This window comes from Zea mays, chromosome 2, assembly GCF_902167145.1.
Source record: "Zea mays cultivar B73 chromosome 2, Zm-B73-REFERENCE-NAM-5.0, whole genome shotgun sequence".
NCBI classification, from domain to species: domain Eukaryota; kingdom Viridiplantae; phylum Streptophyta; class Magnoliopsida; order Poales; family Poaceae; genus Zea; species Zea mays.
In genome coordinates, this window is record NC_050097.1 from 224,389,605 (window position 1) to 224,403,633 (window position 14,029).

At 42.3% G+C, this 14,029-nt stretch overlaps 1 protein-coding gene across 1 annotated transcript; it reads left to right on the forward strand.

The window, feature by feature from the left end:
- Positions 1-9,412: 9,412 nt before the first annotated feature.
- On the forward strand, positions 9,413-13,994 carry LOC100193477 (putative TCP-1/cpn60 chaperonin family protein). The gene is made up of 15 exons (NM_001254862.2): positions 9,413-9,675; positions 10,174-10,237; positions 10,320-10,455; positions 11,205-11,356; positions 11,437-11,484; positions 11,572-11,664; positions 11,810-11,916; positions 12,101-12,215; positions 12,305-12,391; positions 12,549-12,753; positions 12,835-12,929; positions 13,232-13,300; positions 13,370-13,477; positions 13,562-13,680; positions 13,792-13,994. The coding sequence occupies exons 1-15, from the start codon at positions 9,542-9,544 to the stop codon at positions 13,865-13,867; spliced, it is 1,608 nt and encodes a 535-aa protein (NP_001241791.2). The 5' UTR covers positions 9,413-9,541; the 3' UTR covers positions 13,868-13,994.
- The last annotated feature ends 35 nt before the right edge of the window (positions 13,995-14,029 follow it).

Sequence of the window (14,029 nt, forward strand, 5' to 3'; positions counted from 1 at the left end):
TAATGTTGATGCTATTCATGATCACCTAGCCTTAATTAAGAAACAAAATAATCACATAGCTCAACTTAATGCCAAAATTAATGAGCATGACTTAGAAAATGAAAAATTTAAATTTGCTAGAAGCATGCTCTATAGTGGGAGACGCCCTGGCATCAAGGATGGCATTGACTTCCAAAAGGGAGACAATGTCAAACTTAATGTCCCTCCTAAAAGTTTGTCAAACTTTGTTAAGGGCAAGGCGCCCATGCCTCAGGATAACGAGGGTTACATTTTGTACCCTGCCGGTTATCCCGAGAGCAAAATTAGGAGAATTCATTCTAGGAAGTCTCACTCTAGCCCTAATCATGCTTTTATGTATAAAGGTGAGACATCTAGCTCTAGGCAAACAACCCATGCAAAATTGCCTAAGAAGAAAACTCCTACTGCATCAAATGATCATAACATTTCATTTAAAACTTCTGATGCATCTTATGTGCTAACCAACAAATCAGGCAAGGTAGTTGCCAAGTATGTTGGGGACAAACACAAGGGCACCAAGACTTGTGTTTGGGTACCCAAAGTTCTTGTATCTAATGCCAAAGGACCCAAAACCGTTTGGGTACCTAAAATCAAAAACTAAACTTGTTTTTGTAGGTTTATGCATCCGGGGGCTCAAGTTGGATCATCGATAGCGGGTGCACAAACCACATGACAGGGGAGAAGAAGATGCTCTCCTCCTACGAGAAAAACCAAGATCCCCAACGAGCTATCATATTCGGGGATGGAAATCAAGGTTTGGTCAAAAGATTGGGTAAAATTGTTATATCACCTGACCATTCCATTTCAAATATTTTTCTTGTAGATTCTTTAGATTACAACTTGCTTTCAGTTTCTCAATTATGCAAAATGGGCTACAACTATCTGTTTACGGATGTAGGTGTTACTGTCTTTAGAAGAAGTGATGATTCAATAGCATTTAAGGGAGTGTTAGAGGGTCAGCTATACTTAGTAGATTTTGATAGAGCTGAACTCGACACTTGCTTAATTGCTAAGACTAACATGGGCTGGCTCTGGCATCGCCGACTAGCACATGTTGGAATGAAGAATCTTCACAAGCTTCTAAAGGGAGAACACATTTTGGGACTAACAGATGTTCATTTTGAGAAAGACAGAATTTGTAGCGCATGTCAGGCAGGGAAACAAGTTGGTGTTCATCATCCACACAAGAATATCATGACAACTGACAGGCCACTCGAGCTCCTACACATGGACCTATTCGGCCTGATAGCTTATATAAGCATCGGCGGGAGTAAGTACTGTCTAGTTATTGTGGATGACTATTCTCGCTTCACTTGGGTGTTCTTTTTGCAGGAAAAATCTCATACCCAAGAAACCTTAAAGGGATTCTTGAGATGGGCTCAAAATGAGTTGGACTTAAGGATCAAGAAGATTAGAAGCAACAACGGGACGGAGTTCAAGAACTCTCAAATTAAAGGCTTCCTTGAGGAGGAGGGCATCAAGCATGAGTTCTCTTCTCCCTACAGGCCACAACAAAATGGTGTAGTGGAGAGGAAGAATTGAACTCTATTGGACATGGCAAGAACCATGCTTGATGAGTACAAGACTTCGGATCGGTTTTGGGCCGAGGCGGTCAACACCGCCTGCTACGCCATCAACCGGTTGTATCTACACTGAATCCTCAAGAAGACATCATACGAACTCCTAACCGGTAAAAAGCCAAATGTTTCATATTTTAGAGTCTTTGGTAGCAAATGTTTTATTCTTGTTAAAAGAGGTAGAAAGTCCAAATTTGCTCCTAAGGCTGTAGAAGGCTTTTTACTAGGATATGATTCAAACACAAGGGCATATAGAGTCTTTAACAAGTCCTCTAGACAAGTTGAAGTTTCTTGTGACATTGTGTTTGATGAGACTAACGGCTCTCAAGTAGAGCAAGTTGATCTTGATGAGATAGGTAATGAAGAGGCTCCATGCGTCGAGCTAAGGAACATGTCCATTGGGGATGTATGTCCTAAGGAATCCGAAGAGCCTCCAAATGCACAAGATCAACCATCTTCCTCAATGCAAGCATCTCCACCAACTCAAGATGAGGATGAGGCTCAAAATGATGAAGAAGAAGATCAAGGAATTGAGCCACCTCAAGAGGAGAGCAATGATCAAGGGGGAGATGTCCATGATCAAGATGAGGAAGATGAACAAGTTCCAAGACCGCCACACCCAAGAGTCCACCAAGCAATCCAACGAGATCACCCTGTGAACACCATCCTCGGCGATATTCAAAAGGGGGTAACTACTCGATCTCGTGTTGCTCATTTTTGTGAATATTACTCTTTTGTTTCCTCTATTGAGCCACACAGGGTAGAGGAAGCACTACAAAATTCGGATTGGGTGGTGGCGATGCAAGAGGAGCTCAACAACTTCACTAGGAACGAGGTATGGCATTTAGTTCCACGTCCTAACCACAATGTTGTAGGAACCAAGTGGGTCTTCCGCAACAAGCAAGATGAGCATGGTGTGGTGACAAGGAACAAAGCCCGACTTGTGGCCAAGGGATATTCACAAGTCGAAGGTTTGGATTTCGGTGAAACCTATGCACCCGTAGCTAGGCTAGAATCAATTCGCATTTTACTTGCCTATGCTACTCACCATGGCTTCAAGCTTTACCAAATGGACGTGAAGAGTGCCTTCCTCAATGGACCAATCAAAGAGGAGGTCTATGTTGAGCAACCTCCCGGCTTTGAAGATAGTGAGTACCCTAACCATGTTTACAAACTCTCTAAGGCGCTTTATGGGCTCAAGCAAGCCCCAAGAACATGGTATGAATGCCTAAGAGATTTCCTTATCACTAATGGCTTCAAAGTCGGAAAGGTCAATCCTACTCTATTTACTAAAACTCTTGCAAATGATTTGTTTGTATGCCAAATTTATGTTGATGATATTATATTTGGGTCTACTAACAAATCTACATGTGAGGAATTTAGTAGGATCATGACACAGAAATTCGAGATGTCGATGATGGGGGAGTTGAAGTACTTCTTAGGATTTCAAGTAAAGCAACTCCAAGAGGGCACCTTCATTAGCCAAACGAAGTATATTCAAGACAATCTAAACAAGTTTGGGATGAATGATGCCAAGCCCATCAAGACACCCATGGGAACCAATGGGCATCTCGACCTCGACACGGGAGGTAAATCCGTCGATCAAAAGGTATATTGGTCGATGATAGGCTCTTTACTCTATTTATGTGCATCTCGACCGGATATAATGCTTTCCGTATGCATATGTGCAAGATTCCAAGCCGGCCCTAAGGAAGCTCACCTTACGGCCGTAAAACGAATCTTGAGATATTTAGTTTATACTCCTAAGTTTGGGCTTTGGTACCCTCGGGGATCCACTTTTGATTTAACTGGTTATTCGGATGCCGATTGGGCGGGGTGCAAAATTAATAGAAAGAGCACATCAGGGACTTGCCAGTTCTTAGGAAGGTCTCTGGTGTCTTGGGCTTCAAAGAAGCAAAATTCCGTAGCTCTTTCTACCGCCGAAGCCGAGTATATTGCCGCAGGCCATTGTTGCGCACAATTACTTTGGATGAGGCAAACCCTTAGGGACTATAGTTACAAATTAACCAAAGTTCCTCTTCTATGTGATAATGAGGGTGCAATCCGCATGGCGGATAATCCCGTTGAGCATAGCCGCACTAAACACATAGCCATTCGGTATCACTTTCTAAGGGATCACCAACAAAAGGGAGATATCGAGATTGCATACATTAACACCAAGGAACAATTAGCCGATATCTTTACCAAGCCACTAGATGAACAAACATTTAACAAACTTAGGCATGAGCTAAATATTCTTGATTCTAGGATTTTCTTTTGATGTTTTGCACACATAGCTCATAAATATACCTTTGATCATGTCTCTTTTATATGCTATGACTAATGTGTTTTCAAGTGAATTTCAAAACGAAGTCATAGATTGAAAGGGATTTGGAGACTTCGGCGAAGACAAAGGCTTCCACTCCACTCCATCGAATCACTCATCCTTCGTCGTCGCTCCGAGCAACTCTCCAACCTAGGTATAATCTTCACTCATATTGTGTTCGCCAAAGGGGGAGAAATTAGTTAAAAGGGCTTATATTTCACTCAAGTATTCGTTTTTGGCGATTCATGCCAAAGGGAGAGAAAATATTTAAAGTATTAGCCCAAAGCAAAAGGACCGCACCACCACCAATTTTCAAAATTTGAAGTTAAGAAAAGGTTTTGAAATGATGATTTTTTTCAATTGGTATCCTATTTTTGATAGAATTTCAAATTGGTTCACCCTCTTCAAAAACTAACATCTAAAAGCCTCTTGAACACTAAGAGGAGGATTTTATTAAGGGGGAGTTTTGTTTAGTCAAAGGAAAAGCATTTGAAATAGGGGGAGAAAATTTCAAATCTTGAAAGTGCTTCGCAAAATCTTACTCATTTATCCTTTGACCATTTGCAAAAGGACTTTGAAAAGAATTTACAAAAGAATTTGCAAAAACAAAACATGTGGTGCAAGCGTGGTCCAAAATGTTAAAAATAAAGAAACAATCCATGCATATCTTATGAAATTATTTATTGGTTCAATTCTAAGCAACCTTTGCTCTTACATTATGCAAACTAGTTCAATTATGCACTTCTATACTTGCTTTGGTTTGTGTTGGCATCAATCACCAAAAAGGGGGAGATTGAAAGGGAATTAGGCTTACACCTTTTTCCTAATTGATTTTGGTGGTTGAATTGTCCAACACAAATAATTGGACTAACTAGTTTGCTCTAGTCTATAAGTTTTACAGGTGCCAAAGGTTCACAATAAGCCAATAAAAAGACCAAGAAAGGGTTCAAACAAAGAGAGCAAAAGACAACCCAAAGGCACCCTGGTTAGGCGCACCGGACAGTGTCTGGTGCACCCGGGCACTCAACGCTGAACTTGCTACCTTCGGGAAAATGGGAGGCCGCTCCGCTATAATTCACCGGACTGTCCGGTGAAGCACCAGACAGTGTTCGGCGTCACACCGGACTGTCCGGTGTGCCAGCGGAGCAACGGCTACTTCGCGCGCAACGGTCGACTGCAACCGCATTCAATGCGCTACAGTGCGCGCCAGAGTCAGAGCACGCGCAGTTGGCGCACCGGACAGCCCAGAGGCCCCACCTGTCAGAGCTCCAACGGTCGAACCCCAACGACCTGCTGACGTGGCTGGCGCACCGGACTGTCCGGTGCGCCATGGGACAGCAGCCTTCCAACGGCCATATTTTGGTGGTTGGGGCTATAAATACCCCAACCACCCCACATTCAATGGCATCCAAGTTTTCCACCTTCAACACATTACAAGAGCTATAACATTCAATTCTATAAATACCCCAACCACCCCACAGTCCAGGATCGCTTCTTTTCTTTCTCATTCTTTCTTGTGATCAAACTCAATTGTAACCGAGGCAAGAGACACCAATTGTGTGGTGGTCCTTGCTGGAACTTTGTGTTCCATTTGATTGAGAAGAGAAGCTCACTCGGTCTAAGTGACCGTTTGAGAGAGGGAAAGGGTTGAAAGAGACCCGGTCTTTGTGACCACCTCAACGGGGAGTAGGTTTGCAAGAACCGAACCTCGGTAAAACAAATCATCGTGTCTCGCTCTTTATTTGCTCACGATTTGTTTTGCGCCCTCTCTCTCTCGGACTCGTTTATATTTCTAACGCTAACCCGACTTATAGTTGTGCTTAAGTTTATAAATTTTAGATTCGCCCTATTCACCCCCTCTAGGCGACTTTCACCGAGCTCTGGGTCGGGCGAGGCGGAGATCTCCTCTCGAGGCTGAGGCCCAAGGTCGGACGAGGCGAAGCTTCCTGTTGTGCCTGAGGCTGGACTTAGCTGTTGTCAGCCTCACCCTGGCGGGTGGCACAACAGTCGGAGAGGGGCGAGCATCGCTGTTTTCCTGTCAGGTCGGTCAGTGGAAGGGCGAAGTGACTGCGGTCACTTTGACCTTGCCGACTGAGGCACGTGTGTCAGGATAAGGCGTCAGGCGATCCTCTCATTGAATGCGCCTGCGATACGGTTGGTTGGTGAGGCGATTTGGCCAAGGTTGCTTCACAACGAAGCCTGCCCGAGCTGGGCTTCGGGCGAGTCGAGGGTGCGCCCGTTGCTTGAGGAGGCCCTTGGGCGAGGCGTGAATACGCCTGGGACTACTGTTCCCGCTCGAGGCTAGGCTCGGGCGGGGCGAGATCGCGTCCCTTGAGCAGACGAAGCCTTGACCTGAATTGAGCCCATCAGTCTCTGCAGCTTGTGCTGACGATGATTACCGGCCGTGTTTAGGAGTGTTGGGGGTACCCCTAATTACGGTACCCGACAAATGGTCACTGGTGAATACTTGTGAAAACCCATCTCGGTGGAACGATCGCTAGCAAAGAAAAAACACAAAGCGCAACACCAAAGACCCTGGCGACATTTTATTAAACATATCTCTATTTTTACAAATCCTCTAGGAAAAAATTAATCATCTTCCTTTCTTCTCTAGGAAATTCGAAAAATGAGCGACCACAGGACAGGTCCTGCCAACGCCCTCTTGTCTTTAGAGCTCGCTGTGTCGCCGACTGACGGCATATCCGAGGCATACTGAACCCTGTTTGACCAAGTTCTCACCAAGAGGACGAGCGACGACCGAGGCATGGAGGACCCCGAGCTGGAACTTAATGGCCTCCGGTTCATAAATGTGACCGGAGATGAGCATCATCCAGGGAGTCCAGGTGGACATCTCCCTCGATTGCGAAACCCCAAGATGATCACACACGAGGTCGATGGCTGCAGACAGATTGGAGTGCTCAGCGTTAAGGTGAAAGCTCTCTTGTGGTTTTTGGTGGTTTGGATGATAACCTAATTAAAAGACTAACAGGTGTGTTAAGTGTTGGACAGATGCTTAGTGTAAAGCTGGTAAAGTTCAACACAAATGTTCAAGAGTGGTAGTCCAAAGGTTGAATTATTTATGAATAACAGACGTCACAAGAAAGATGGACACTACTTAAGTGAGGCTCAATGTGCGTAACTCGGAGACAACTGATCAAGCCAAAGATGGAAGCAAGAAGTGCTTTGAGGTGCCGAGTGCACAAGAGAAGGTGAAGGAGGCCGAGGAACCCAAAGCCAAGAGTGAAGGAGATGACTTGCTAAATCAAGGTTGGTCAAGTTGAGAAGAACTATGGTGCATCAAGGATCATCACCTAATAACGTTGTAAGTCATAAGGCTCAAGATCAAGCTCAAGATGAAAAACAAGGTCACTATAAAGTAGAGCTCTGGTTGAGGTGAAACGAAAAAAAAGATGGGACAAGATACGAAAAGAGGTAATCTTCTAGGACCGATTCAATTGAATTATACTCTAAAAGTAAAGTCACAGAAAAATCCTTCAAAAACTGAAGATGAATGGAGAAGAAAGAAGAGGAAAGCACACAAGTGTGCTGTTGTCTGATACCCACATGCACCATGCGTCATATACCCGCCCCTAGCCCACACACGCCCGTGAAAACGCGAGGGTCAGATCTGATACCACTTGTGACACCCCGTTCACTCCCAGACTGGTGATACATACTCATGTCAGCTCTCTGGGATCATATAGAGTGTGATTGGTTGTTGCGCCGTGGTAGTATGGTTTGTACGTGAGGAGCTAGACTCCTTGTGGACAGGCTACATTCGTACACAGGCTTTTGTTTGGTTGTTTGTATCGATACATTCAGGACGGATACGAAATCTGTTTGGTTGTCTGCATCAACAAGTGTATGAGAGAGTATAAATAACTTTAAATATTATATAGCATGAGTAGTCTAGTTTTGCTTATAAAAATCTTATAAACATAAATATAAAATTAGATCGGTGATTAAATCATTTAATTAGAAGATATAAAAACAAGTTAAATTAAAAAGCCATCCACTTGTAACACCCCGTTCACTCCCAGACTGGTGATACGTACTCATGTCAGCTCTGGGATCATATAGAGTGTGATTGGTTGTTGCACCGTGGTAGTATGGTTTGTACGTGAGGAGCTAGACTCCTTGTGGACAGGCTACATTCGTACATAGACTTTTGTTTGGTTGTTTGTATCGATACATTCAGGACGGATATGAAATCTGTTTGGTTGTCTGCATCAACAAGCGTATGAGAGAGTATAAATAAACTTTAAATATTACATAGCATGAGTAGTCTAGTTTTGCTTATAAAAATCTTATAAACATAAATATAAAATTAGTTCGGTGATTAAATCATTTAATTAGAAGATATAAAAACAAGTTAAATTAAAAAGCCATCTCGATTTCTATGCCACTGCGTGCGTCCACCCAGGACGTGCTCGCCCTTCGTCGTGTGCCCGCTTAGCCTGCATGGGACCTAAATTTGCATATGTGCAGGCGTGCAGCCTGTATGGGTGGAACAATGAACCAAACATCATGCGCTTTACTGTTCCACGAATGCGGTACAGCCGCGGAGCAGACATCTAATCACGCGTATATTGTCCCACAAACCAACACATGTTTTTGTGCGTACTTTGACCTCATTCGTACGCACTCGAGAAAACTTTTCGAACGATCACCTATCCTAAATTACTCCAAGACAAACACGCTTAACTTGGAGCTTCCTTCGAGATAGACATCCCACCTTATTAATATGAATATTCTATTAATTATATTAAGCCTTGGATCAGGATATCACCATTCAGTGAGGCTAAGATATCATATTATTTGATCTGTTGGATAAAGATTACATTACAAATCCATCTGATAGTTATTATGGGGTCCTCCGTATTTGGGGAGATCCAACTCCCCTTTATTTGAAGGAAGAATGATGACTTTTACTACTAAAAACAGAGGAGAACACTGGGGAACTAGTGGAGTAACAAAGTAACCCATTCTCAGTTTTGTGAGGATAAGTACGACGAGATAATGCAAAATACTCCCTTCATACACTAAAATAATATGTATATTTTTTCCTTAAAGTGAAACTTTTATCATTAATTTCTTTAAAAATATGAAATCGACAAATACAAATTGAGCATTATATTAAAGTATTTTAAATATAAGTTCAAGTATATAACATGCATACACTAAAAATATACCCACTCCAATTTTTTATTTACCGAGTTTTAGTTCAAAAATAAACTAATGAAAACAAATATCCAAGAACGAATATAATATATTTTTAATGAATTATTAGTTAAAATTTTAAAACGTTTACATTTCTAGAAACATGTCCGCCTTATTTTATAAGATGGAGAGAGTATTTGTTGGCTCATATCTCAAACCTGAAACAGCCCATGACACCAGCCCACTTTTTCGCGCAACCGAAGCTCTGGGCCTAGGCCCAACAGACCACGGCCCATCAACAAAGCGTCGTCTCGACATCTCCAGAAGAGAGAAGAGCAAATCACAACCCGCACTCGCCCAAAACCCTACTGCTCCCGCTCCGCTCCTGCTTGGTCGAGATCACTTCGCCGCCGCCGCTTTCGAGATCTCCGGGTGGAGCAAGCGAGCAAAGGCAGCAGCCATGTCGCTCCGCGTGCTGAACCCTAACGCCGAGGTGCTCAACAAGTCGGCAGCGCTGCACATGAACATCAACGCCGCCAAGGGCCTCCAGGACGTGCTCAAGACCAACCTCGGCCCCAAGGGCACCATCAAGATGTAACCTTCCTGTCCCTCCTCTTCCCTCTTCTCGCGCCGCCCCAGCTCGCGTAGCTCTTTAGTTTGTGCGTTATCGCCAGATCACCTTCTGCTAGATTTTCGATGGCCCGTAGGGTTTGATCCTATATTTTTTGTGCGGCACTATGGGTCTAGGTTTCGTGGTGGTGTAGTTGTTCACTTGTAGGTTTGAGAGGCATGGTCTCCCCTTTGTTTTCTGTTTCTCGTTTGGTTGGCTCCGCGTGATCTAATTCATGTATGAAATTGCGCGTGGCGATTTCTGCTTGGATCTCCATTTGGCAGTGTATTTGCTTATTTGTAACAAATTGGCCACTTGCTCGTTTCAGTTGTTCAGATTTATAGCGAAAAAGTAATCTGATTGCCTTAGGTTTTCCGATGAGATGTTGCACTTCTGGCAGTTACCTAATTGAATACAAAAGGTGCAAAATTTGTTATGGGCTGCTCATTAGAATTTGCTGGCGTTTGGTTTGTGCTGCTCAGGCTTGTGGGTGGAGCTGGTGACCTGAAGCTGACGAAGGATGGGAACACCCTCTTGAAGGAAATGGTATGACTTCATCTTTCACAGAAACATTCTATTGACATCCTGATGATTTATGTACTTGGTGGTGTTTTTTTTTAATTTGCAGCAAATTCAGAACCCAACTGCAATCATGATTGCGAGGACGGCTGTGGCACAGGATGACACAAGTGGTGATGGCACAACCTCCACTGTGCTATTTATCGGGGAGCTAATGAAGCAGTCTGAGCGGTGCATCGATGAAGGTATGTTGTTGGTTTGTTCTGGGAACTTGTCTAATCTTCTCTGGGTTGGTGTATTGATTTCATTTTGTGGTTTTTGAAACTTCTTTTACTGTGTTTGAGATATCATGTTGGCATTTAGGAAATTAATGTACAACCATATTTATACCTATATAAGGTGATTTTCCTAGTTACACTATACAATTATGTCAGGTGTAGCTGCCATTTGTTGGTAAGAATTTTTACTTGATGTTAACCTTTCTGGATATTATTTTACTGTAGATTGTGGTTTGGAGTTCCTGAATTGACGCGGCATTTTGTTCTAAGAACGGGTCTGCAGTTTGAATCTTTATCTTTATCTCATCAGATATAAAAGAAATATCCTTTCTGGGTGAAGCATTGCTAATGGTTTAGGGATATCACATGATTTATGTGATGATTCATGACACCCAATTAATATTATTTTGACGTTGTTTGAACTCAGATGGCAGTCAATTTCCATGTTTAAAGTTAGAGAGCAACACAAACACAATCTTGATTAAGCATTCTTTTTTTTTCTTGTAAACCTGAAGGTATGCTGGGAAGTTCTTGTGCAGCTCATTGTGTTTAGGGAACATGAGTAATATGTATACCAGGCTTACATGGATGTTATTACATTAGTTAGCAAAAAATAATATTCTAGAATGCCAAGGTTCTACTATCTTGTACTAGGAGAGCTGTCTTTTTGGATGAAGCCTTTCTTGAAATAAGCTATTTTCTATAATTGTTTGTAGGAACTCATCCAAGATTCTTGGTTGATGGTTTTGATGTTGCTAAGAGAGCGTGTCTTGATTTTCTCGATAAGTTCAAGACGCCAGTCGTTACTGGTGAAGAACCTGACAGAGATACCTTAAAAATGGTAGCAAGAACAACACTTAGGACAAAGGTACTACAGTCTTTCATCTGCCGTGTCATAAGAAATTTACCTGTGTGCCACATGTTTTACATGGACTCGCTTTGTTGCAGTTGTATGAAGGGTTGGCTGATCAGTTGACTGATATTGTTGTGAATGCAGTATGTTTGATTTCTCTTGTCGTTTTTCTGAGAAAAGTTTCTATACCTGTCCATTTTGAAGCATATTTGAATTTTCTGCTGTTATAGGTTCTGTGCATTCGCAAACCAGATGAACCAATTGATCTATTTATGGTGGAAATAATGCACATGCGCCACAAATTTGATGTTGACACCCGTCTGGTACATATTCTTTTTTTATACGACATTGTGCTAAATTTCATAGCCTTTTTAAAGAATGGCGTTGTGTTAACATAGCAATGTAACTTGATAATGGTATATAGAGGGATGTCATAACTTTTACAAATGTGCCATGCTATTCTTGTAGGTTGAGGGTCTGGTCCTGGACCACGGTTCTCGTCACCCTGACATGAAGCGCAGGGCAGAGAATTGTTACATCTTGACCTGCAATGTCTCATTAGAATATGAGAAAAGGTGCATACCAGTACATGATTGTTTTTTTACTGTTTTTGTCTTAGTATTGCTTAATTAGTTAAATTTCTTCTCTGCTTTGATACAAACTGTAATCAGTAAATTGGGTTCAAGATGCTTATATTTTTTTTCCTGTTTTTCACATAGTGTTGAAGCCAACTGATTTACTGACATGTATACTTCTCAGTGAAATCAATGCAGGATTTTTTTACTCAAACGCAGAACAAAGAGAGAAAATGGTTGCTGCAGAGAGACGCCAAGTTGATGAACGTGTCAAACAGATTATTGAATTGAAAAATAAGGTAATTTGTTCTCTGCTTTGTGCCCAGAGTCTAATTTTGCCATATGCTGTATTATAGTGGGTAAACTTCTTATGTTTCCTTGCATGCAGGTTTGTGCTGGAGGCGATAAAAACTTTGTGGTGATCAATCAGAAGGGCATTGACCCTCCATCTCTGGACCTCCTTGCTAGAGCGGGGGTAATCTATTCTCTACTTGGTGGTTACATGACCCAAATTTATTTTCAACCCTGAATGGATTTAGGTTTTGATTTTAGAACTTGTATCTTATGAAGTTAACAGTTGAAGTAGGCATTGACTGATCAAACCATGCTCTGAAACAATAATTTATGCTCAGATTATTGCTCTTCGAAGAGCAAAGAGGAGAAATATGGAGAGGCTTGTGCTAGCATGTGGTGGTGAAGCTGTCAATTCAGTTGATGAGTTGACTGAAGATTGTCTAGGCTGGGCTGGTCTTGTCTATGAGCATGTTCTTGGAGAAGAAAAGTACACATTTGTGGAGAATGTGAAAAATCCTCGCTCTTGTACTATACTGATTAAAGGTTGGTTTTTTCTTGAGAAACAACATCTCATTTCTGATACACTAATTGAGCTGTGAATTGAATACCGTTTGACATATTCAGGACCTAATGACCATACCATTGCACAAATCAAGGATGCTGTCCGTGATGGTCTAAGATCTGTTAAGAACACAGTTGAGGATGAAGCAGTTGTGCTGGTATGATCTGTAAACTTCTCTGTTGTGTGGAAGGTTTCAGGAATTAGGAAGAAGATTTTGTGGCTTTTGCTTTTTGTGTCCATTGTTGAGACCGACAAAAGGCACTAGTTTAGGGCTGGAGTTATTGGTAACTTAGTCAACCTTGTCCTTGTGTTCACAATAAGTTTGGTTAAACTTGAAGTCTTCTTAGTGTGAAGTCAATGTTTAGTGTCAACCTGCCTGGTTTCAGTTGAGCAGACAGCCATTGACTTGCACGAAAAGTATGCTCATCTTATCCTTTCCGTCTGATTTGGCAAGTGTAGGGTGCTGGTGCTTTTGAGGTTGCTGCAAAGAAGCATCTTATCGACAATGTGAAGAAAACCGTCAAAGGAGTATGTGCACTAAAAACATTGATAATGCCTTACATCAACCTGCTGCTAATACTGTAGTCTTGGCAACAGCGAGCACAACTTGGGGTGGAGGCGTTTGCGGAAGCTCTTCTTGTTATACCCAAGACTTTGGCTGAGAACTCTGGTTTAGATACTCAAGATGTGATTGTTTCTCTCCAGGTATGTGTGGGTGTATCACTTCGTTTGTATTATTAGTAGTTAACTCAGGGAAGTTATTGATCATTTTCCTTGTGCTTTCTTAAGAATGAGCATGACCGTGGATTAGTTGTGGGGTTGAACCATCACTCTGGGGATCCGATTGATCCCCAGATGGAAGGCATCTTCGACAACTACTCTGTGAAGCGCCAGATCATCAATTCTGGGTATGTGATGCAGCTGCCAGTTTGTGTTTCTATTGTTCTTGTAACTGTGCTTTCTAAAACATCATTGATGTGCAAAGCTAACGACGATTTTTTTGTTGGTCTTTGCTGTAGACCCATCATTGCATCCCAGTTGCTGCTTGTGGATGAAGTGATCAGGGCAGGCCGCAACATGAGGAAACCGACTTAGATTTTTGTCGCCACCTAGCCGAGACTTATTTGTTCTACCTTTTGTTTTGGTTTTGTGCCTAGTAGTGATCTGGATGATACGTTTGACTTGAGTTGGTCCCATTTCACGAAGCAGGTCGCATTCGCTTTTTTTTTTTGGGATTACTGCGTGCTTCCATTTTAA

Bases quoted from the DNA above. Each gene is read 5' to 3' on its own strand.
- LOC100193477 (NM_001254862.2), top strand. From the start codon at position 9,542: ATGTCGCTCCGCGTGCTGAACCCTAACGCCGAGGTGCTCAACAAGTCG. The intron at 10,456-11,204 runs GTATGTTGTTGG...AATTGTTTGTAG, and splicing joins TGAGCGGTGCATCGATGAAG to GAACTCATCCAAGATTCTTG. The intron at 11,357-11,436 runs GTACTACAGTCT...GCTTTGTTGCAG, and splicing joins GAACAACACTTAGGACAAAG to TTGTATGAAGGGTTGGCTGA.